A 22,125-nucleotide genomic window follows, 5' to 3' on the forward strand; every position below is an offset into this window, starting at 1 on the left:
CTCTCTCCTGTGTTGTTTGGTGATATGAAATGGCTTAGTGCTCTCCCATGGTAGAATACGAAGTGTTCTAAATCGTTAAATGCTTTTTTTCTAAACACACAAGTTTTTTCACGGTGTCTCCTGTTTCTGCCATTGCCGAGTGAGTCGTACTCTAAATCATGGACCATATTTAAAAACACCCAGCCTAGCGCTCTCCGTAGTAGAGTACACCATACTCTCAATCATTTTCTATTTCTTCTAAACACACTGTGCATGTTCCGTGCAGTTCAACCGGGACACCTTTCTGCTCTGTCATAATGTAGTCCGAAGTGCGCTGAATCATTAAACACTTTATCTACACATACAGTATTTTATGGAAGTCTGGGTGAAATCGCGCCTAGAGTTTGAATTACACTGTAGCAATTTCAATTCTTTCAGTGTGTAAGGGGCTCTATAATGTTTCCGTATGCTGGTTGAATAAACTTTACTTTGCTGACTCGAGTGGCTTATGAGAGGAACATACCCTCCCACAGTAAAGTACTAGTATAACAGCGTAACTCCATATTTTTCCTCTAAACACTGTTCACTACAAATACGAAACAGTCATTTAGCAGAGAGAGGTGGCAAGCGCGTCCCACTGACTTCAAATAGGCGTCCGTCATGGTGGAGACGGTTACACCGACGCCCGTGATTCCCAGCCTCTTGGCGGCGTGCTCCAAATGCCGGAACATGTTCTCGAATCCGACGCAGCTGAACGTGTGCAGGGCGATGGTGACGTCATTGATTCGTTCGTCCTCCACTATTGCGAGAGGCGCCGTCTGACGCACAAGCTGCATGATGCTGTCGATATAGAATCCTTGTGGAGCCTTGCCAACGTTAAGCTTGTAACCAACTCCTGCGACGCGTGGCAAGGGGTCGATGGCTTAAAAAAAATGGTGGCTAATCGCTATTGTTAAAAGGAACTCATTTCACAATGAAAAAAAAAAGATGAGTCACAAATTATGAGATACACGACACAAGTGGAGACTTCCCACCAATTGTCACTGCACGAACGCAATTTGTGTATGGACAGAGGTAGCAGAAAAAATAGGGAAACAAGATGATGCTTCAAAAAATTGAAAATGGCTAAGCTTTCATGCGTTTTCTGCTCTTATGCTTTTAGTATTAGTTAAAGTACAGCAAAATCTGCGCCTACATCACCTTCGTGCTGTGACGGATTTCTGCAAAGAGATCAACTATCATTTTTGTTTGTTTGTTTCGCGATTAGGTAGGCTCTAATGTTTATTGCTTGTTTTAAACACGTCAGTGAGATTATTTGGCCACATTTTGGCAAATTCAGATTTTAGCATTTCAACCCACTTCTGAAATTTGTCACCGTATCCCCGCGTGCCACAAATCTCCAGCAAGCCTTTCTACATTATGCATCTTTTATTTATTTATTCATGATACCTTACAGGGCCCGATAGGGCATTGAGTAAGGGGAGCAAGTACGAAACAAAAAATATCAGAGATAAATGCATTAATAAATACTGGGAAACAAAATTGAAAAAAAAGATACAGTGCATACATATGTACAGTGCAAGGCATTTTCAAACAGAGGAACAGCATTTCTTATTCCAAGAAACAATTTTTCGCCAATCACACACACTCGCAAAGGAAAGAATGGCGGAAGAATTCGCGAAATAAAAAGTAATGGTGACGACATGATACTATTTCAAGAAATGCTTACGCAATTGGTCAAGAAATGCTTGATGGTTACTGATAGATGCAATATTGTCGGGAAGATCATTCCATAGAACAATGGCTCGGGGAAGTGCTGATGAATTGAAAGTGTTAGTTCGTCCACTTATGCGTTTAATGCTATATTGATTATGCAAGCGGCGTGATATGCGTGAAGGCGCTTCCAGTGGTAAGGGAGATGGCCTGATGCTATAGCGATATTTATGGAATAAAGATAAAAGAGAAATGGAACGACGTGTACAATTAATGGCACAAGCGGTATGTCATGTTTGATCTGCGTTATGCTGGAATGTGGGCTGTAGTTGGAAGTAATGAAACGAGCGGCTCTGTTTTGTACAGACTCAAGCTTGTTAGTCAGGTAGATTTGATGAGGAGACCACACTGGTGAAGCATATTCTAATTGCGGACGAACGATGGTTTCATAGGTGAGTTGTCTTAGACTGCTTGGTGAGTTCCACAAGTTCCGGCGCAGGTATCCAAGTGACCTGGATGCCTTGGCAGTAATGGTGTTAATATGCATGTCCCATGAAAGATTGTGCTTGAGATGGACGCCTAAATATTTATACGATGATGCCTGGGATACTAATGTGCTATCTATGAGGTATGAAAAATCAGAATTGATGCGCATGCGGCTGAAAGTGATAACCTTGCATTTAGTAGAGTTAAGACTCATCTGCCATTTGTCACACCACTTTGCAATTAATATGAGATCATTTTGAAGTACGAGGTGATCTTCGGTGGATTTAATTGAGCGGTAAATGATGCAGTCGTCAGCGAAAAGACGCAGGTTAGAAGATATGCCTGTGGGTAAATCGTTAATGTATATTAGGAACAGTAAAGGACCAAGGACACTGCCCTGGGGCACACCTGATGTTACGTCACAGAGAGATGAGGTAAAACTGTTAGCTGAAGTAAACTGCTGACGGAAAGAAAGAAAGTTACGAAGCCATGATAATGTTAAAGAATCCAGACAGAGAGCTGATAATTTCGAGAATAAACGCGAGTGTGCCACACAGTCAAATGCTTTGGCAAAATCTAAAAAAATACAATCCGTTTGAAGATTAGCGTCCATGTTAGAGTGCAAGTCAGTTGTGAATTCTAGCAGCTGCGTGTCACGTGACAGTCCTTTTCTGAAACCGTGTTGCTGAGGAAAAAAGAAGGAATTATGTTCAAGATGAGCGTAAATATGGGAGGCGATAATGTGTTCAAGTAACTTACAGCAAAGGCATGTTAGTGATATGGGTCGGTAGTTATGCGGGGAATTTTTATTACCGCTTTTGAAAATTGGGAGCTTACGCGCTATTATATCCGTATGTGCAGGATCCGGAACAATAATATTCTCTAGCATTAGCTTACACTTGTAATAATGCCACTCACGTTTACTTCCTAATAATTTATCAAAAATAACAGCGACTAAGTTCTACACACCTCCTTTCAATGAAGCTTGAGCTCGGACCCATATTCTTGTAACAATGTTTGCTTAATTTATATCTTCTTGCGTTTTAAATAATTGTCCAAGACACCAGAAACGCCGTTCTGTATCACAAGGATATCTTGAACACTCTATATAAACAGTAAACAACAACTTGTGCTCAAGAAGCGTCAAATAATTGTCGTGAAGTAAAGTACATAAATGTTTTAGCAACTGAATATTGTTCCCATAGGTACGAACTCACCACAGGCAATCTTGAGAAAGTTGGTCGAACCGCTGCAGATGACCTTTCCGCTGTGCATGATGACAATCCTGTCGCCAAGTGCATCCGCCTCCTCCATGTCGTGCGTGGAGATGAGCACAGTCTTATGTCCCCGGAAGCGCCCGATTAGCTTCCAGAAGGATCGCCTCGTCTCAGGATCCATGGCTGATGTGGGCTCGTCGAGAATGAGCAACTTGACAAAAAAAAAGAATAGGTCATCAAGCGGCTGAATTTGGTCACTGTGGAGTTTGTTGCCTAGCTAGTACCTAACGTGTCCGAAAGCTGTTTCAATAAGAGTAACCATATCTTCTCAACTTTTATACGGTGGTGCCGTTTACAGCCGCGTATTCAAAGACGCGACCTGACCCGTACATGACTGCCTATCTTCATCCCTTTTGAAGCGTAAGCTACACTGGCCGAGATTGAGCAGTTTCCCGTGACTTATCGAAAGCTGCGCTTAAGAATGCTCTAGCAGCAGTCACGTCCCACGGCGCATGCTGGAACGCCGGGGAAGGCCTGGAAGTTCCTGGAGTGAGCTGGCGCTTATTTGACTTGCGTGAGCTCACTCACTAGTTCATCCATCCGTAGCTCCTGCTACGTTTATTTCGGCATAGCTGAGCCAAGCAACGGCATTATTATGCTTGAGTGTTCATGAGCTGCACAAACGTGGCTGTTCTAGCGCACCCTTTTCGTGAGGCAACCCTATCACCATATGTTGAAACATGACAGTAGAACAAAAGCCCTACGTCAGAATCGGCGTCCATATTTCTGCAATGCTTGAGATCATCTGAACACGAGTGAGTCATGGGGAGGAAAGGGCCCGAAGTTTGCACCATATGTTTACCGAGTTATGACTGCGCAGTTTCTTCACAATAGGAGGCGGCCGAAGGCACCTGAGGTTGCATTCAAAAACTCATTTATACTTCCAATCTTTACTTCCGTTGTCAGAAGTACGTCACAGCTTCATTGTCCTTTTCTTATTTCATATATTTTGTTGTAAAGCGTGGTGCTCTTTTAGCCGACAATCCGAGGGAGGCGAACATACCTTATACCCTCAACCCGCCTGAGAAGTACCCTGAGGACGCCTATATCGATATCGATCACCATAAGCACCAGTCCGACTACACGCAAGGCGAAGGCCGCTTCCATGTTCGTTCTATCAACACGGTCCTGCGTTTTCTCCTGACACGTTATACCTGCAAACTTCTTAATCTCATCTGCCAACTTGATTTCGTCTCCCCCTCACGTGTTTGGCCTGCTCTTGATATCAAGTCAGTTATCCTCAATGACCAGCAGTTATCCTGCCTACGCACTACTTGCCCGGCTCATGTCAATATCGTTATGTTTCTCTAAACCTGACGGTGAATCCCTTTCAAAGCTGACCCACGTAGCAGATATGACGAAATTTGTTCTTGCACGAAAGCTAACGTTTTATTCAAACTCCCCTCCACCCCCTTCCTCAGCTTTGACCTCCTTATAATGGAAGACGGTTTCGTGGCAGCGGTCTGTTACTTTCCATCTGCTCACTGCAGTTTTGCATCGAAATACAAAAATACGTGACAGGCACGCTTGCGCACCATGATTGTAGATCTCTCTGTCGTTGCGCTTGCAAACAATCAAAGCGTTCGGCCGCGAAAGCTGCATATCGAAGAGGCCCTGCCACACTTCAACTTTATAATGGAATTGTCTAATAGCGCATGACACTTCACAAATTATACGGCGCAAAAATTTTGAAGGTCTGCGAAGTACGAGAGAAGTTACAGAAGTTCGTCGCATCCGTCAAGCTTATATATATATATATATATATATATATATATATATATATATATATATATATATATATATATATATATATATATATATCACCCTCCATTCGTGCCAAAGAGCGCACTGAAAGGTACTCAGGTACAGATATGAACAGAAGGCCAAAAAATCGTGTCCCTTTGTCCACACACCTTACTACCTCGAGCATCTTTCATTTTTTTTCTTCTAACCTGCAGCTTTCAGCGTGGTCGTGTGCACATGCGTGAGCACGTATCGCCATCTCATAGTGACTATTGTGACTACGGAGCTCATCATGCTCAAATCAGCGCCCCCTCTATTTATTAAATGCCAGCCAGATGCGCCCGATCCTGCCGTTCACCACCCTCTCCTCTAGCTCTTTCTTGCACTCGCCCATCACCTATATTTCACATGTGCTTTGCGGTCATAGGGAATAGAAATTATCATACAGTACCTGAAGACGGAAATCATGACAAGTAATTTTTAGGGGTGAAACTCCTTAAGGCGGAGTTCTGTCCATCATCCGTCGTTATCGCACTTAGCCACTGGTATGCGAGATGACAGATGGTGGTATTTGGAGTGTTCACTAGATGTACACATGGACGGACGCATGGACGGACGGACAGACAGAGTAGCAGACGGATGGACGGATGGGTGGACGCGCGGAGCGGGTATGTGCCACAGGGTATGTGAGATGCGAGCTGGCGGTACTTGGAGCGTTCACTAGATGAACGCACGTACGAACGTACAGACTAGGAGATGGACGTACGGACAGATGGACACATGAACAGACGGACGGACGCATGGATGGACGCACGGATGGTCGGGCGGACGGACGGAAGCAAGAACGAATGGACGGGCGGAAGCACGGACTAGCTGACGGACGCTACGCCTCACTCGTGTTCATTCACTTCGTGGATATGCTGTGCTTTTTTGTTCAGTTGAGTGCAGATCAGTGGGTCGGCGCCTGGAATCGCTCGTGTTCACAATGTTGGCGCTCACGCTGGCTCTGAAAAATATTCGGTGTTTTGGGATAGCGTGTCGCCGTTTGTCGTGCTGTGCGGGCAACCAATGGAGAAGCGTCACTGCGACGCTGCTGCATGCACGGACTTTAAGAGCGCTGTGAGGTGGCGACGGCGTTGGTTCGAACGACAAAACGACTAAAAAGGAGAATGAACGAAAAATTATGACTGACGTATGATAATGAAGAGGGAAACGACATTTCTTTGGGAAAGAGCTCGGACGCACGTCTTACCAAGCAGCTCTACCCTACATGCGGCATCGCACCACGACCACTACCTAGTGAACTGACGGCATCTGTTGAGGAGCGCACATTTGCACTGACATTGAAAGAAATAAACGAGGCGTTGCTCAAACTGGAATCACTGCGCAGTAATTTGGGTACACGACATCATTGTCATAAAAAATGGGGGGGTTTTGGGCTGACTGTGAATTAGAAATTTCAAGCCCTGCACCGCACTGTACATTGGTCTCGCGTGTTCTCGGCTGTCTCGACTACCGATCAGCAGCGTTTTCTCCTCATGTTCAAACAAGTGTTGCAGGGACCCTCTAACACTAATGATTGTATAGTAGCTGAGCGCACAGCAACCCCCACGTGGCAGCATGAGCGTTAGCAGCTGCATGCGCTATGGTGCGCACGTTTATCAATGCCATGAACCGCCGTGAAGGAAGCGTGTCGTTGGTGCACGGCACGTAAGCAAAATAGACAATGAAACACCAAATACCTTAATTAACCCAATACCTGTGGTGACGACACAATTGCCACAGCAACGCTCAACTTCCGTCTTTGGCCTCCGGACAGTTCCGAAGGATATTGCGAGGCCTTGTCTGTCAGCCGCAGAGTTTCGAGTAGCGTCTCCACCCGTTTGCCAGGATCATCCACACCTCTTAGCTGCAGTAGATACGAAAACATTTATTGAACATTTATTGGTGTCCTAGTTGGCATTTCAGGAGAACATTGGTTCAGCTCTGCTGTAGGTGTATACGTGCAAAGTGAACATTTTAGCTGGTGAAACAAAGAAAACTCTGTAGAAGATAAATGCTTCGGTGAATTACTTTCTATAAGTGCTTCCTATCTGCCTTCTTTATATGTATCAGATAAGATAATAAAGTTTAAAAATCGCAAAAGATAATGGAGCCAGTGCACTGTTAGACACAGGTATGGCAATGAAACCGCAAAAATTGCATGGGCGTAATTTGTAAGATTTGATCAGTATCGCGCTAAATTTGCGCGAGTGAATTGTAGTGTGTGCTTGTATGAATCAGTGTGACCTAGACGCTATTGAAATTCTTAGAAAGGGGTAGTACAAAAACACAGGTTTGAAGAGAGACAATAGAAATTACCGTATTGTCTACTGAGTTTCTATTTTGTCCCTGTGTATTTCCGGAGCCACGTCCTTGCAAATCTGACAATGAACCGAGTATTCCAAACCAAAATACTGCTCTAGACGTCCTCTGAGCGCCCAACGATCATGCCACTGCATTTCGGCAATATCGTCGCTGCATGAGTTTGTTATCCTTTGTACCTCATCTCGTATTTCCGCTTACTATCATTGCGACTCCTTCGTTCTCTCTATAGCTCAAACAGCAACTTTTCTTCGATATGGGGCACTAAAAGAGGATGACTATAGATCTTAAACGAAATAGTTGAAATAGACAACCATAGAGTTCAAAGAACAGCCTCAAAACGTTCTTTGATAATCCAGTGACCAATATTATTACGCGCAGTGGCTCGCAAAATTGAGTGCCACTCACAACCGCGAAGTACTGCAAGTGCTCTTCGACAGTCAAGTCGTCGAAAAAGATATCTTTTTGGGGACAAAAGCCAACTTCTCGTCGTGCAGCCGATGTGTTGATGTCCCAGCCAGCCACTGTTGCTGTACCACCGCTCGGTTGTACCAGTCCTGCAGTAGAAATAAATAACCGAGGACTTGCGTAGCGTACCCCTCGAGACACGAGCAGCGATGCGAAAAAAAAAAGACATTTATCAAGACGAAAGCCTTAGATGTTTCACGCAACGTGAAAATCAGTCAGTGCCCACCTCCGGTTGTCACGTTATACCTCCATACTTCTTATTCTCATCTTCCCCGCCCAATTCCCATCTGCCCCACTTAAAAAAAGCACACAGAAGGGTGACCTTTATTTGGAAACGTGGTTGCAACACTGCTTCACTGGCTCCTTTTCTGACGTCATGCTATATGGCACGGCGATCCACCAGTCAAATCGAAACGGTGAGAATACGGCAAGTGCAGCTTTCGCAACAAAAGCTTTCGGAGTGTGGTGGAGGAGGACGAATTGAGTGGGAGAAAAAAAACAATGGCTTTCGTCTTCCTCTCCTCTTATTTTGGCATGAGGGACCTAGAGAGTTTCCTTTAAAATCCTCATCTCATTTGCTATGAAATGACGCAGCGAGAAGCACTCCTGCATGAGCTTTCATGATGTCGTAAATTGATGTTTCGTGCCAGTCTAATCTACATCTCGCTTACTTATTTTTGTAGCGATCTCAACGTTTCTTACTTATGTCTAACGCAGAGATGGTTACGTTATATAAAGTTTCAACCACAAATGCTTCCACTATACGAATGTTTTTTTTTTTTCAAAAGACACGTTAAACAAGTTTACCAACTGAAAAGACTGCACGCAAAGATTGTGGACAATTTCCTTGGTTCATCGAACGTTAGTAATTACTGGTTTGCGCGTCAACAGTTGTACGGCTTCTAAGAGCCGTGGACAACTGCACGTAAAAACCGTAAAAATCACGTAAATGTATGGTGTTCACCCAACAAAGGTGGTCATTAGGTATGAGCAATCACCCTCTCTTTCAAATATCTGTAGTTGTGCTTGTACACATTTTCATAAGCCCAGCTTCGGAAGGTCAACCTACCGTATGCATCACAAACTGTATGCAAGCCATTTGCAAGCGTCGAACAGATAATAGCTTAAAACGCACTTTAACACATCAACGAATAAGAGAAGAGACAGACGAAGACAGGCATCGACTACAATTGAATTTTTTTTTCGATGGACCACACACGTATACGTATAAAACGTACAGAATTCCACATGCGTGAGTACAGGTCTCAATTTCTCTTTGAAAATAGTAACAAGTAATAGTTTATGTCGCGCAACGTTAATAAATGCGTGCATGACAGTTTGCGTCCCAACAGAACAAGAACTCTTTAGGGGGATAAGCACTATTAAAACTGTATTATTCGCATGTTTCTCAACGATTGCCGTAGCTTAAAAATCAGCGTTTTTTTTTTTTTTACACATGACGTTTTAGCAGTAACAGTAGCGTCATTAAAGACCAACAAGCCTGGTCAAAAATGTTGTTGAAAAGATATCCCTTCAAAAGAATGTAGACCAGTAAACCCAAGTTTGCTGACGTAAGTTGTGCTGCTACAAGTACAAGATGCTTACTTCAGTAGAGTGCGTCGAAATTTTATGCAGTAAATCCAGTCACTATGTATCCCTTCGCACAATGGACAAACAAAGGACACTTGTAGCATGACTTATACGGTTACCTGTTAGTATGTTCATGAGCGTAGTCTTTCCGGCTCCATTGTGCCCCAGCAAGACAGTCACAAGGTTCTTGTGTACCGACAGATTGACTCCGTCCAGGGCAGTCAAGCTACCGAAATTCTGCAGATGATGCAGGCGCAGTAAACGAGAAAATTAGGCATCACCTTTAGCTTGTTTGTATGTTTTTTTGTGCGCAGCTGCTATGTTTGGTACTTTACTACATTCTTTTTTGAGCCGAAATGTTCCTGGTTGAGCTGTACTAGCAGTAATAATGTGGTATACTATACATGCAGTGAAGATGTTCACTTATGCTTCATATGGTAGCAGTTTCGTGTGCTATCACTGCCGCGCATTCGCTGTCGAAATTGCGATTCTGATATTTTCACCTACAGCTCAAACACATTAGGGTTACGGCATCCGACGTTACAAACGCATTTAACAGGTCTAACGAGTGGGGCTGGGCGAAACAGTCTTTTCTACATTTCGCACGGAGAGAGCTCATGATTTCAAGCGAGGGACGAAACGTTGGTAGCTACAACAAAGTATACGAGTGTTACACGTGCTCAAGCTTGCGTGGTACGAGAAGTATAATGTTCTGTAATCATTATTTTACACTGCAAGAACACTCATGATTTAAGGTGCCCTAAAACGGCTTCACGTGTGTCGTTCTATGACCACGGCAACGCTGGCTGCACCAGTGTGGGCAGAGCATGCGCTGCAACATACGGGTCAACAAAGCCGTAATTGCAGCACACCGTGAAGGCACGCCAAAATTTCATGAACACCATTTTTTTTATCTTCTCTGTCGCAAATGTCCACAAAACAAAAATAAGTTGTCTTTATCCCGAATGGTACCATTCAGTAGCGTATCCACAACTATTTTTCATAGATGTAAAAGACGGGGCGGAGTGTTAAAGCCATACTTCATGGTCGCTGGGGTGTATGTATGCGTGTGTGTATATGCACGCATACAAAACCGCTAAATTTCGAGGAAGAAGAAAACTTAAATCCCCCAACCCCACCCACCTCCCTATGGCAGTGCTACTATTATATCTTGCCCAAATAATACATACGGCTTTCTGCTAACTTATACCACCACGCGATTCACGTTTTATTCAGCAGGAAACATGGTCAACCAGAAAACACACTTCATAACCAATAAACGACAATTAAAAAACTCTAGGCGTGCTGGCATTTTCCATGCAGGGCATTGGTGGTCATTGTACTGTCGTAGTGAAGTTTGAAATAACAAGTCAATAAAATGACTATATTTCTTGAAGCTCGTACCTTGACCAAATTCTTGCACTCCACCACAGCTGGTGTTTGGGGCAGTGCTTCGAAGCGATCAGCGTTTAGCGGTTCCCCTTTTGTCTCCAAGCTAATGACGTATGGGCGAGGGCACCAGTAACTTGGCTGAAGAAGGGCGGAAAAACATAATATCATGGTCACCAGCTTACAGTTACATGTCGTTTAGTCTGATGTATATATAATAGCACTTAAATATGCACAGATATTCACTCATTTGATAAGCGCTGTAGTTTATTGCTTTATTAGAGGTTCACTAGGCCGCACCAATACAAGATTAATATGTGTGTTGTGCATAACATCCTATGCTGCAATGTTATTCTCATAGCCAGAATTTCTAAACTACAACTTCGGGGTAAGCACGAGAACTGTATTTTCATTGAAAAATTTTTTTTTAATTCGTTTCTGCATTAACGTATTAGAACATTGAATAATGTCTGGTGTAAACCCACTTTTAAAACAAATCCGGTTGTGTGTTTTTTTTTTACAAACCTCTATATTGCCGTCTGCAAACAATCTCTCTTATATAGTACTTGTTGTACACGTGACACGAGATGCCCTTTCTAAGAATAGTTTAAGTTCGGCACATTTAAGCGAAAGTAAAACTGTTGAGTGAGAACGTCACGAAACTGCAGTGAAGCCTAGCTCACCCATTTCACTTCTGAAATAAAAGCAGATACAGTTAATTTCTGGGGAGATCTTACTCGTAACATGCAGCAGTGCCTCAATTTTTTATTTTTTTCAGCTATGTTGAACCAGGCTGTACGCTGTCCTACCAGTTATAATAGAAAATACAAAACCCCGGAGCGTTCAAACGCTGTAGTGTATCCCATTCAGCAGTAAAATTTATATATTGCTCACAGAATATTTATAAGTGGTTTATCTATTATTATGTTATTATTATTATTATTATTATTTTTATTATTATTATTATTATTATTATTATTATTAATATTATTATTATTATTATTATTATTATTATTATTATTATTATTATTATTATTATTATTATTATTATTATTATTATTATTATTATTATTATTATTATTATTATTATTATTATTATTATTATTATTATTATTATTACCTCAAAAGGCAACAAATAAAAATGGACACACTGCACCAAGTATTTAACATGCCGTCGGGTTAAGTAATTTGGACTCGTTGACTTCGCTCGCTGCCATGGCCGCGTTTACGAAAGCAGCACTTTGATCAAGTACGATGAAGTAATAACTGTGACAGTTGCTCGCACTCATTATGTGTATGCTTGTGCGTTCGTTTCGAGCGTCTTTCTTTCTGTTTGAGCAGCGTGCTTCAAGTGTTGAGCATAGACAGTTGTTTGTCCGCGGTCGTGCTGTGTGTGCTCATTCCGCGCGCGCTTTCCGCATGAGGTGCGCGCTGCAAGTTTTGAGCTGCTTGCCGTTCTTCGCATGAAACTGCAGTGTGATGCTGTACCTTACATTCTTTCGCCCTTTTGGCGAAACAATGCAAAGTAAATGCACAACTATCTCGGTGAATACGCGTTTCACGATCGTGTTATACCTATTCCTCAAAAAGGGGAGCCCCCATGTTTTTTTTTCTGGTTTTTATTCAAGTATGTACCTGCGAACCGACATTTGACGCAATATCTCAAGATTTTTCACACACAAGTTGAGATGCACACAAGAAAATGTTTACAAAAATGAATCTGCCTCAGCGCCACCCATGGCTTCGGTGAAGCTGCTCTTTCGTAGATCCCAGCTCTGCAAAAATAGCGCAACAGAAGCATTCATTGCAGTGGGGATTCTTGAATAAACATTTCCCATGTAATCAACAGTTCTTTGTTCTTTTTCGTAGAGCTGGGGAAGATCTCGCGTGGTGTCAACTGACGACTTCCAAAGCTCACAGGGATGACAAGCTGATTTACTTCCTGGTTAAATATTGTAGCCACTGAATAATGTTGAGTAATGTACTTACAGTCCCCGTGTAACAGGCACTTTGCAAAAGACTCATGAGTAGCTATTACGTAACTAATACCAATCGTCTGTATGCTGTATATGGGTAGCTACACAGGCTTGTCTATTTTTGTGTATACGACTGCGTACACAGCCATAAGCATTACGTTTGAAAAGACGCTTGAAAAGACGTACTAACCAGCAGTGGGAAGTACAGTCTATCAGGCGAGGCATTGGTCCAAGGTAGCACGTGCGACAGGTACCAAATGAGTACAACAGACCCCAGGATCACGAGCCCCATCACTGCCCACACCTCCAGTATGGTAACGCTGTCGCAGCCCAGCGCGAACTTGTCCACCACGTTCCAGCCAGCATCCACTGCGCTCGTAGTTATGACGATGATCATGATGATTATTACGTTTCACCGGCACGAATGACTTTATGAAAAGTCTTCTTTGGCTATTTATAGCTTGGTCTAAAACTTAATGACGGCACAAAGTAGCGAGGTCAAGAAAAGACGGGACTTGTGCCAAATATCTGTCCTGTTTGTACATCGTCCAACTATAGAAATGAGGACAAACTTATGTAGCTTGTATGGCTACAGTGAGGCAGCAATTTCGAACAAGAGATGTCATGGCACAGTTACGCTGGCAATGAAAGAGGCGGGAATCAGCGAGGGTTCATTTCTTTTGTCATACAGAACTTCCCACGACCTGAACATAACCTCAATAAAGAAAGTACAGGTACAACGCTCGCATGTTTTTACTGTCTTACAATTATTATGATAACTGAAAACGTTATTAAAATAGATAAAAAACATTTTAACAGCAGGTACGGACCCAACCTACAACTGCGGATAATGCGTCCGATGCTCGACTTATCAATGGTTGTAGGTCGTAGGTTCAGTCAGAAAGTTATAGGCATGGACGTCCGCATGGGGTTGGAATGGAGATAAAGGGCGGCTGCCCCTATAGCCACCTAAGAAGGGGTGGGAGGCACAAGGACAGCTCCACACAATGGCATAATAAAAAGAATGCTGAGACTAATGAGGGGGGGGGGGGTGCAAAGTCAGCCTCATACATTGACTTAATAGAAAGGGGGGCGCTGCAAGCAACCTTCAGCCCCCGTGAAAGCAATCCTGCGCACGCCTATGGTCGTAAATTCAGCTCCTAACTGCAGCATGTTAGTTTTCGTCACCTACAGCTCGATTACCTTCATTGTCTGTTGGTTTTGTAAGGTTGCGCAATACTAACGAATAATGTGTTACCACTTCCTTAAAGCTTATTCATTTCTCTGAGTTGACGCGCGTGCTGGTTGTCCATACTTACATTCGAAGTCGGCAAAGATGCAGATTATCTTCATCACGGTAGACGTGGCATAGTTTGGGTAGACGCATTTTCGCAGCTTGCTAAGCCGGTCTTCCACCAGGTAGTCACTCAGCGGCACTTCCGATAGAAAGCTGAAGTTGTCGGCGTCGCAGATGGGCAAGATGAAGTACACTCCAAATCCCAACAGCATCGCCCATCGGCCTGCAAGTGGGCGGTGTTCCATTTGGAGAAACACACAAGTAATGCAGTTTCTGGCGAGGAAGTTTGCCATGGTTGCTGGAATTGCATGTGTTAATGCAGAGCGCTACAGCCTTTCACATCACTTTTTGAAAAGCCTTCAAGGTTACCAAAGTATTCAACTAACAATATTATTCTTTACAGCCCCGTTGTAGCTTAAAGGTTATACGTTTTGGGTACTTCCGCAGCACTTCCATTGCCTTTATGCTCTGGCTGCATGGGCGTCAACTGTAAACTCTGATTTCCATCTCTTGCAAGCTTGCTATATGAGCGAGCGCTTATTCCTGCTAATGCTCCATAGCGCTGACAATGAACCTAGTGAGTTACCAAATGGCGATCATTTACAGTTACCACTCGCGTACCCAGAGGAAAGGGGCTTGAAGTTCTTTCCCGCCAAAGTATTTCAATTTTGTATATGTGTGTTTAATAGGAACATAAAGTATATATTATTGCGGCCCTCCCCCCACTCGAACTGGAAAAACATTCTGGCTACGGTTCTGAAAGTGACACTTCCGAGTACCAGAGTGACTTGTTTTCTGGAAGCGAGGAACACCAAGTCACCGCTCAAATATACGACGTGCATGCGCAAACGCTGGCTGACGAATGTTGTAGACGCACCGACGGGAACCACGCACGCGACGAGCACCGCGAGTGTGGTGTGGGACACGTGGAAAATCAGGAAGTTGATCAGAAGCAGCGTCACGTCCACGTGCTGGACGTAAGGCACGTCCAAGAAATCCAGGCTGACAGCCTTGTATCGAGCCGGCTTGTCCGTGGCCTCTTGCGAGTCGTCGTCGGTGTTCCCGGCCTGGAAGACGAGCCAGGCATATCTCGGCTGCTTCGGGTTCAAACCAGCCGGTGGAGGGAAGTCTTCGACGCTGAAGTAGATGACGAGTAGTGTGCAGATGCCCTCCAGGACGGCCACCACGAACGCAGAAAGAAAGTGGCCAGTCCAAAATTGTGTCGACGTCAGGCCCATGAGCATCTGGTGCTCCTGTTCGCGCAAGAAGGAGAGTTACAAGAGAAAAAGACTGGACTGTCGACGTACATCTGCCTGAGATCGTAATATAGGCTTGCATATTCCGTGGTTATAGAACTTATTGAAGTTTCACAGTGAGGCTTGGCAGAACAGTTCCACATTTCTTGGCGTACGACGGTGCTCTTGCGGAAGTATTGTAATGATCTCACTTGTTTGCGTCACAGAAAGTAGAGCATATGTATTTGTGCTGGAGAGCTTTAGTTTCCAGTCTGTATCGAGGATCTCACGTGCAAAGCGACTACTCTTGACATTCCCAACAGTTCACACCACTGATACTGAAGCTTAGGGTATTCGTTCGAATGCTGTTTTACGGCATATGGCAGGGTTTTCAAGCTCATGGCCCACTGACATTGCGCGGCCTGCATATGACAGTAATTGATAAACTTTAAATTCGTAATATACAGCTCTCCGCACCAAAAGAGATCACTGCGGACAATGCCGATGGATGGGATTTTCATCGAATGGTTTTAAGCTCGACAGGTCATTCCGATGTGTCTAAAGGCCACTACGAAATCCCCTACGCCAAATTTACGCCACTTGGCCAAAACTACACCAAACTACGAAAAACTGCTCCCCAACGGCGCCACTACGACAAGCCCCCTTCATTGTTGACCCATATATAAGATCTGACAAAAGTTCTCTTTTAAATGCAAATTTTAGCTGGCACGTTATATTCCCCCCCCCCTCCAATACCTCCCCAGCCCTTCGCTGTCTGGGCCCATGCAAGACTAAATTTTGTGACTGCGGCTTACTAGCTAAGCTGAGTTTGACGCCTCTGTTATGAAGAACGTCAACCGTGAATGTTAAAGGCTTATTTCACTCAAATGACATAATTACCTTGAGACCCAACTCCATCTCGTTGGTCATCTCGCTGATCCTCCACACCAGTGGCAGGCAGAATGCTAGAGACAGCGCGAAAAAGAACCCGTTCCGATAGCGCGGTACATCCAGAAAAGGCGGCTTCATGGGCATTGAACGGTAGGTGACCTGAGAACAATCGGATAGACATTCCTTACAATGACAGTATCCACGCTGGCTTTGCACTTAAAAAACTGTGAATCTTGTTACCGTAACCTATTAGCGTAACGCTGGGTAAACAGTTCGGGCAAGATTAAGCGCGCTCAGCATGGTATGACTGATGGTGGTAGGAAAAGAATAGCTATCGCTATGCGCAGAACCCACGCACACAAGAGCTGTGTTGGACACATATCGCCTCATCAGATCGCGAACGCCCAACGGGACTGTTACTCGTCGAGCTTGACTGCTGTGACTTTACAATAATTGATCTGATCAGGTTGGAAATCATGCCATGAAAAGTACGTATTCGATACCTTCGCGAAATATTGTTGAAATGCACTTTCACCAGCTCTCATGATTGCAGCTAGAGGGTTTCCGACAAACCGACTGCTTTGCAGGAAGTTAGTAAAGCTTCTTGGAACAGTATTTACTTGCAAAAAAAAATACATCACCACAACAAATGCTGCCCATAACATTCCACTCGAGGAACGAAAACTCCTAATAGAGCATAGTTTTTTTTGGCATTTCTATATCATCGTCTGTGATAATTTTACTGATTATGCGCTCCGAAATCAGAGCACTGATCTTGATCTGAGCCTCTGGCTTTGCTTCCATGAAATAATATGGGTGGCATTTTGTGCTTGGACAGAATAATGCGGTATACACTGGCAGCTTAGAACACAGCATCGAACTTCAGTCGTCCTAGTAACTCAACACGTCCGGGCGACGTGTTGGGGCAAGGCAAGTCGGACGTATACGCTTCACTGACATCGGCACCCGCATCGGTAACCCACCAAAGCACTCACCGCTACCGGTGGCTCGTAGGCATCCCTTCTCGTCTCGCCGTGTAAGGTCATGTGCGCCTCGTCAATCGTGGTCTGTGTAGCCAAAACCAGGTCTGCAGAATAAGAAGAAATGCCAATCGGCCTCAAGACGTGCTGCAAGACTGATGCGAAAGATAATCTTTCTATACTCTCGCGCGTTTTGCCTTTGCGCCAACGGGCGACATTGGCCACGCCGGCATTTGCAGAACACGAAATACCCATGTCAGCACAAAGCTGTCAAGAGAAATATTATGAACAGTTACCGACCAATCGTTCGCCGGTAAGCATTGGGTGGAGGCGTTTCGTCCGGGCCTTCAAAATCATACTCGCATTGCGTGGGGCTCAGTCATGCGCTTTCAATTAGAAATAGTGTGTCATCATACAGCAAAACATACCGGGCATCGATCTGTCACAAGAACTCGAAGCATGTAAGGTCTTCCGGACGCACTGTGTGCATTAAACAACAAAGCGTCTGATAGCCGACGCGCGTCGATCGTCGTAGCCATCATAGCCACGCCGTCAAAAAGAGTGGTGGTGAGGCCAGTGTGAAGGCTACCATGAGGCGAGATTTCCAGTGTGTCTCTATAGGACGTGCGCAATGTTTGGAACCGTCCTTTAACGTCAGCAGGAGAGTAAAATGTGAGAACCAATGTTTCTTGCCGTCATCTGCTTTAGTTTTGAATGTTGAAAGCTAATGACGTAAGTTATCACCTGCCCATTTTCATTATTCTTTTTAAAATTATTGGCATTTACTGCTACACGCTTTCCATTGCAGGGTTCCTTTAGGCGTGAGCTCTTTAGCCATGAAACAACCAAACACTTTTTTTACACCTATCATATTGCTGAATTCTCATTATGTAAAGTTCTATAACTAATTTTTGTTAGGAAAACTTGTTCACCTAAGAATTGTCGCCGAGTGTCGTTGACCACTGGGCCCTGTGAAGTGTAACTGGCCAAGTAAGAAGCCACATCCAGCGGCGATGCTTCTGGCGGTAGCTCCTCGGGTGGCATGTAATAGACGAGACTGTAGGACAGGCTCCCATTCATCCCCTCTTGCTCAGATTTCCAGAACTGCACACACGCGATATCGTAGTCCGGTGCTCTAGCGGGGCTGTAGCCGCCCGAGCCAGTCCAGTGTCTGTTGACCATGGCTTGCAGGCACGACTCGGGAACATCGTGCACATCGCTGACGGCCTCGGAGGCGGGAGCCGATTTAGATGTACCCGCGGCGGTGCGCCGGCCTGTGCGCCGCCACGAGCGAACGATGTCTTTGCCGGCAGACCTTTCGGGAAACTCATTACTGTTGTGCGCGTAGCTTCGGCGTGAATACCCTTGCGCATAGAGAGAGGGAGAGAAAAGAGAAGTGATGTTGTTGTCACCGCAGTTTCAAATCCCTGAACATGTGCCACACCTTTGGCTAACTGCTTTTTTCCGTGGATTACAGATTTAGTGAAAGCAGGGGGGGGTGGGGGCACAGCAGACTACGAATAGCAGCACGACTGCTTCAGCAGCATTCATTTAAAAATTCAAGCAGCCATTGTTTCTCCTTTTCTTTCGCAGTCGATTGCATCGAGTCCCTCCCGAAAGCATTCTGCGCCCAATGTGATTTTACACGGCCTGAGGGATCGGTGTGTCTATGACTCAGTGTCGTCAAGCCTTCATCATGCGACGTCATGTTACGTGACGTAATATTGACGTAATCATGGCGTCACGATGATGCCGCTAAATATGGTGACCTATGACTTCATAATGACGGCGTATGGTGGCGTCATGGCATAATGGTTATTTTGCATCACTCGTGCTGACGCCAACGCCAACAGCCGCTTTCGCTTGTCATGGTCACAATCTAGGTTTTACAACTGGAAAATTCGGGCGAAGCGTTACCTCAACTCATCCAGCCGTCTTTAATTCAGCCCCCTTCCTAACACACTCATAGGTTCTCTACGGCACCTACAATCAATTTAAAAGGCAGTATTGTCCCCGGGAGCGTGCTCTAAAAGCTGTCCAAAAGTTCGTGGCTATTACCGGCATGTACTTAAACTGATCCATTCTATGATTCTTGATGAGCGCAAGATTAAGGCAAAATTACGGGAATTATCTCAATGGGAAAACTTTTATAGCAACAGCAATAATATAAACAATGAAAATTAGCGAGAAGTGAGAACGTGATTATCGTTGAATTCACAAGTATTTTATAGGTATTTTTACAGCGATTACGACAGAGGCTAATTTTGCCGCCATGACTCTTCGCCGCCACCGGCATTGGTGTTCGTAGCCACTATTGCGCAAAAGAAAAAAACCTAACTAAATAACATAAAATACCCAGGACAGAATGATAATCTAATTCGGGCCCTCTGCGTGGCAGCGCAGTAACAGTGGCCATGCCACAACTTTACCACTGAGCTACGCCGGTGCCTGACATACCGTAGCAAACTAACCGTATGCAGGCTTCGTGTCGGTTAAATAGCGAATCAACATATGTATTAGGGTGCTTTCGAACAAAGGAACCACCAAGCGTAACACAATGTTAATTGCATTACGAGGGGGTTTTCGAATGCGCTGACAAGTTACAAAAGCCTCAGGCATAATTCTTAAGTCGTCATCTGAAGAAAATTACAAGTGCCCAAGCACTCCGTACCAGCGAAAGCCGAAACGTGCGGCCCAGGTCTTAAGCAGCGGGTTCAACCCGACGCTTCTCTAAAACCTTTCACAACTATTGGTTACATGTCCGTGCCTCTTAAGCATGTTTGAGATACGTTTGGCTTGGTATTACCACAAAGTTTATTTCACATGTCGCAGTCTGTGCCTCGCATTGTCACGGCCATGGAGAAGTGTAATGAGTGGTTAAAGGCGTTTCGCAATACAGTGGTTGTTCTCGAACTTCAAGTGGTCACAGGTGTCGCAGCCGAAGCCGAACTGACGTTGGAGAAACTGCCACCGAAAGCGGGCGTTCGCCCCTGCGAACGCGCTCCCGCAGTCATCACGTTGACGCCGTTGTGCCCGCAAAGTCACTTGATCGGCGCGGCGTTGTTGCAAGCGTTTGACATCCCGAGCTAACTCGGTGACGTAATTTACACGTTCCACCCGCCACCGGCGCTTGCATTCCCGTTCGTGATTTAGCGCCGCTTGGAAGGCTGCCATCGGCACGCAGATGCGGCCAGCACTCGGCCTCCCGGGTCTGACTTTGTGCCTGGACTGCACCATCGGCCCGGTGAATGCGAGCACTTTTCGCGATCGGCGTTCTTCTAGAGTTGTCCACGACTTATTCATGGGGAAGCTCCCCATAGAAATTCATGCGTGCATGCTCGGCGCCATGGCTGCGGCGGTATCGAGGACGTCACACACAACGCAGCAAATCACGCGCGTGCTTAGATACAAGGTAACTAATAGCGCAGCCAATGGGGACTACTCGTGACACCGCTGCAGAGCGGTTTTTCATTTATCTTAGTCATATACAGTTTTGCTGTAATATTCAACTTGGTAAAAAATATCTTATAGTGTATTGGTTTTGCTAATGGTTTTATCACTTAAGGTAAAAGATCTTTTGGTGTCATTGCAATCATGCGCAGTGCTTATGACGCGCTTGTCGACAATGTATAAATGTGCTGTCTTACGAATTAAAGGTCAGTTGTTAATCTGTACTGGTCGTTGCAAATTTCCTTGTCGTCCTCGTGCAGTGGGTGCGGATTTTTTCATTGCGAAATAATTTGAGCATGTTGATCACTTGGCTAAATAAAGTGCAAGAAATACGTGATCTGAACCCTCGCTTTTCGCGAAACTCATTCTCGGCTTCCCAGTTTACGGTATGATTGATCGTAATTTGTCGCGCGCCTGGCACTCACCTTTGACAACACCGTCGACAATTTTTCGGGTGTAGTTGGTGTCGGGTCCATACACGAATTGCCATTCGCGTGCTGTAATCGCGCTGCCGTCCTCACCGAAGTAAGGGTCGTCGGGAGCCAAGGGCACAGCCTGGCGCTTGTCCAGTTTCTTCACTGTGCTGGGGTCAACGTGGTCGTACTTGAGTATGACCGCGAAGATGACGATGACGAAGCCCAGCTCGACCGCCAACAAGATGGCGCGGCGCCTGACAGTCTGCAGGTACAGCCGTCGCCAGACCACGGCCAGAGAGTTCTCGATGAAGGCCATCAGCTGAAGCATTGAATCGTGGTTGGAAATAATTCGACAATTGTTGAGGGTTTTACGTCCCGAAACCACGATATGATTAAGAGATTCGCCGTACTTCAGATTGGGCCACCTGGGGTCCTTCAAGATGCACCAAAATCTAAGGACGCCGGCCTCTAGCATTCTGGCCTCCATCTAAACTTCAGCTTCCATGGTTGGGATTCCATCCCATGACCTGCCGGGTCAGCACTCGAGCATGTTAACCAGTACAGGTCATCGGGGCTAGTGGGGTTGGAGCTTCACAGTCGAAGAAAAGAGGGGACAAAGAGTTTGGTTCGCCATTTTGTTTAAAAGCTATGGTGCTAAAATGCTAAGTGCGACGGAGCAGGTTTCACGCTCCGCCAAGGGGACCAAACTTCGATCAAGGTTGAAGGAATTCATGTGTGCTTATTCTTAGAAGTACACTGTGGTATCCCTGGTTGCAACAGTTAAGCTGTACTTCAATTGAAGTGTCTCACATGGCAGCATGCTTCATAATTATGCAGATTAAGGCAAGCAAGATAATGGCAAAGAGAGAGA

At 45.0% G+C, this 22,125-nt stretch overlaps 1 protein-coding gene across 1 annotated transcript; it reads right to left on the minus strand.

Moving 5' to 3' along the window:
• Positions 1-551: 551 nt before the first annotated feature.
• LOC119169517 (ABC transporter A family member 1) lies at positions 552-21,582 on the minus strand. The gene is made up of 13 exons (XM_075885858.1): positions 21,264-21,582; positions 18,321-18,752; positions 17,404-17,495; positions 16,418-16,567; positions 15,103-15,535; positions 14,305-14,580; positions 13,176-13,354; positions 11,025-11,150; positions 9,740-9,857; positions 7,971-8,119; positions 6,958-7,107; positions 3,396-3,606; positions 552-874 (listed from the first exon to the last, which is right to left on the minus strand). The coding sequence occupies exons 1-13, from the start codon at positions 21,580-21,582 to the stop codon at positions 552-554; spliced, it is 2,958 nt and encodes a 985-aa protein (XP_075741973.1).
• Positions 21,583-22,125: the final 543 nt, after the last annotated feature.

The sequence above is a fragment of the Rhipicephalus microplus genome, chromosome 2 (genome assembly GCF_043290135.1).
Source record: "Rhipicephalus microplus isolate Deutch F79 chromosome 2, USDA_Rmic, whole genome shotgun sequence".
Taxonomy (NCBI): domain Eukaryota; kingdom Metazoa; phylum Arthropoda; class Arachnida; order Ixodida; family Ixodidae; genus Rhipicephalus; species Rhipicephalus microplus.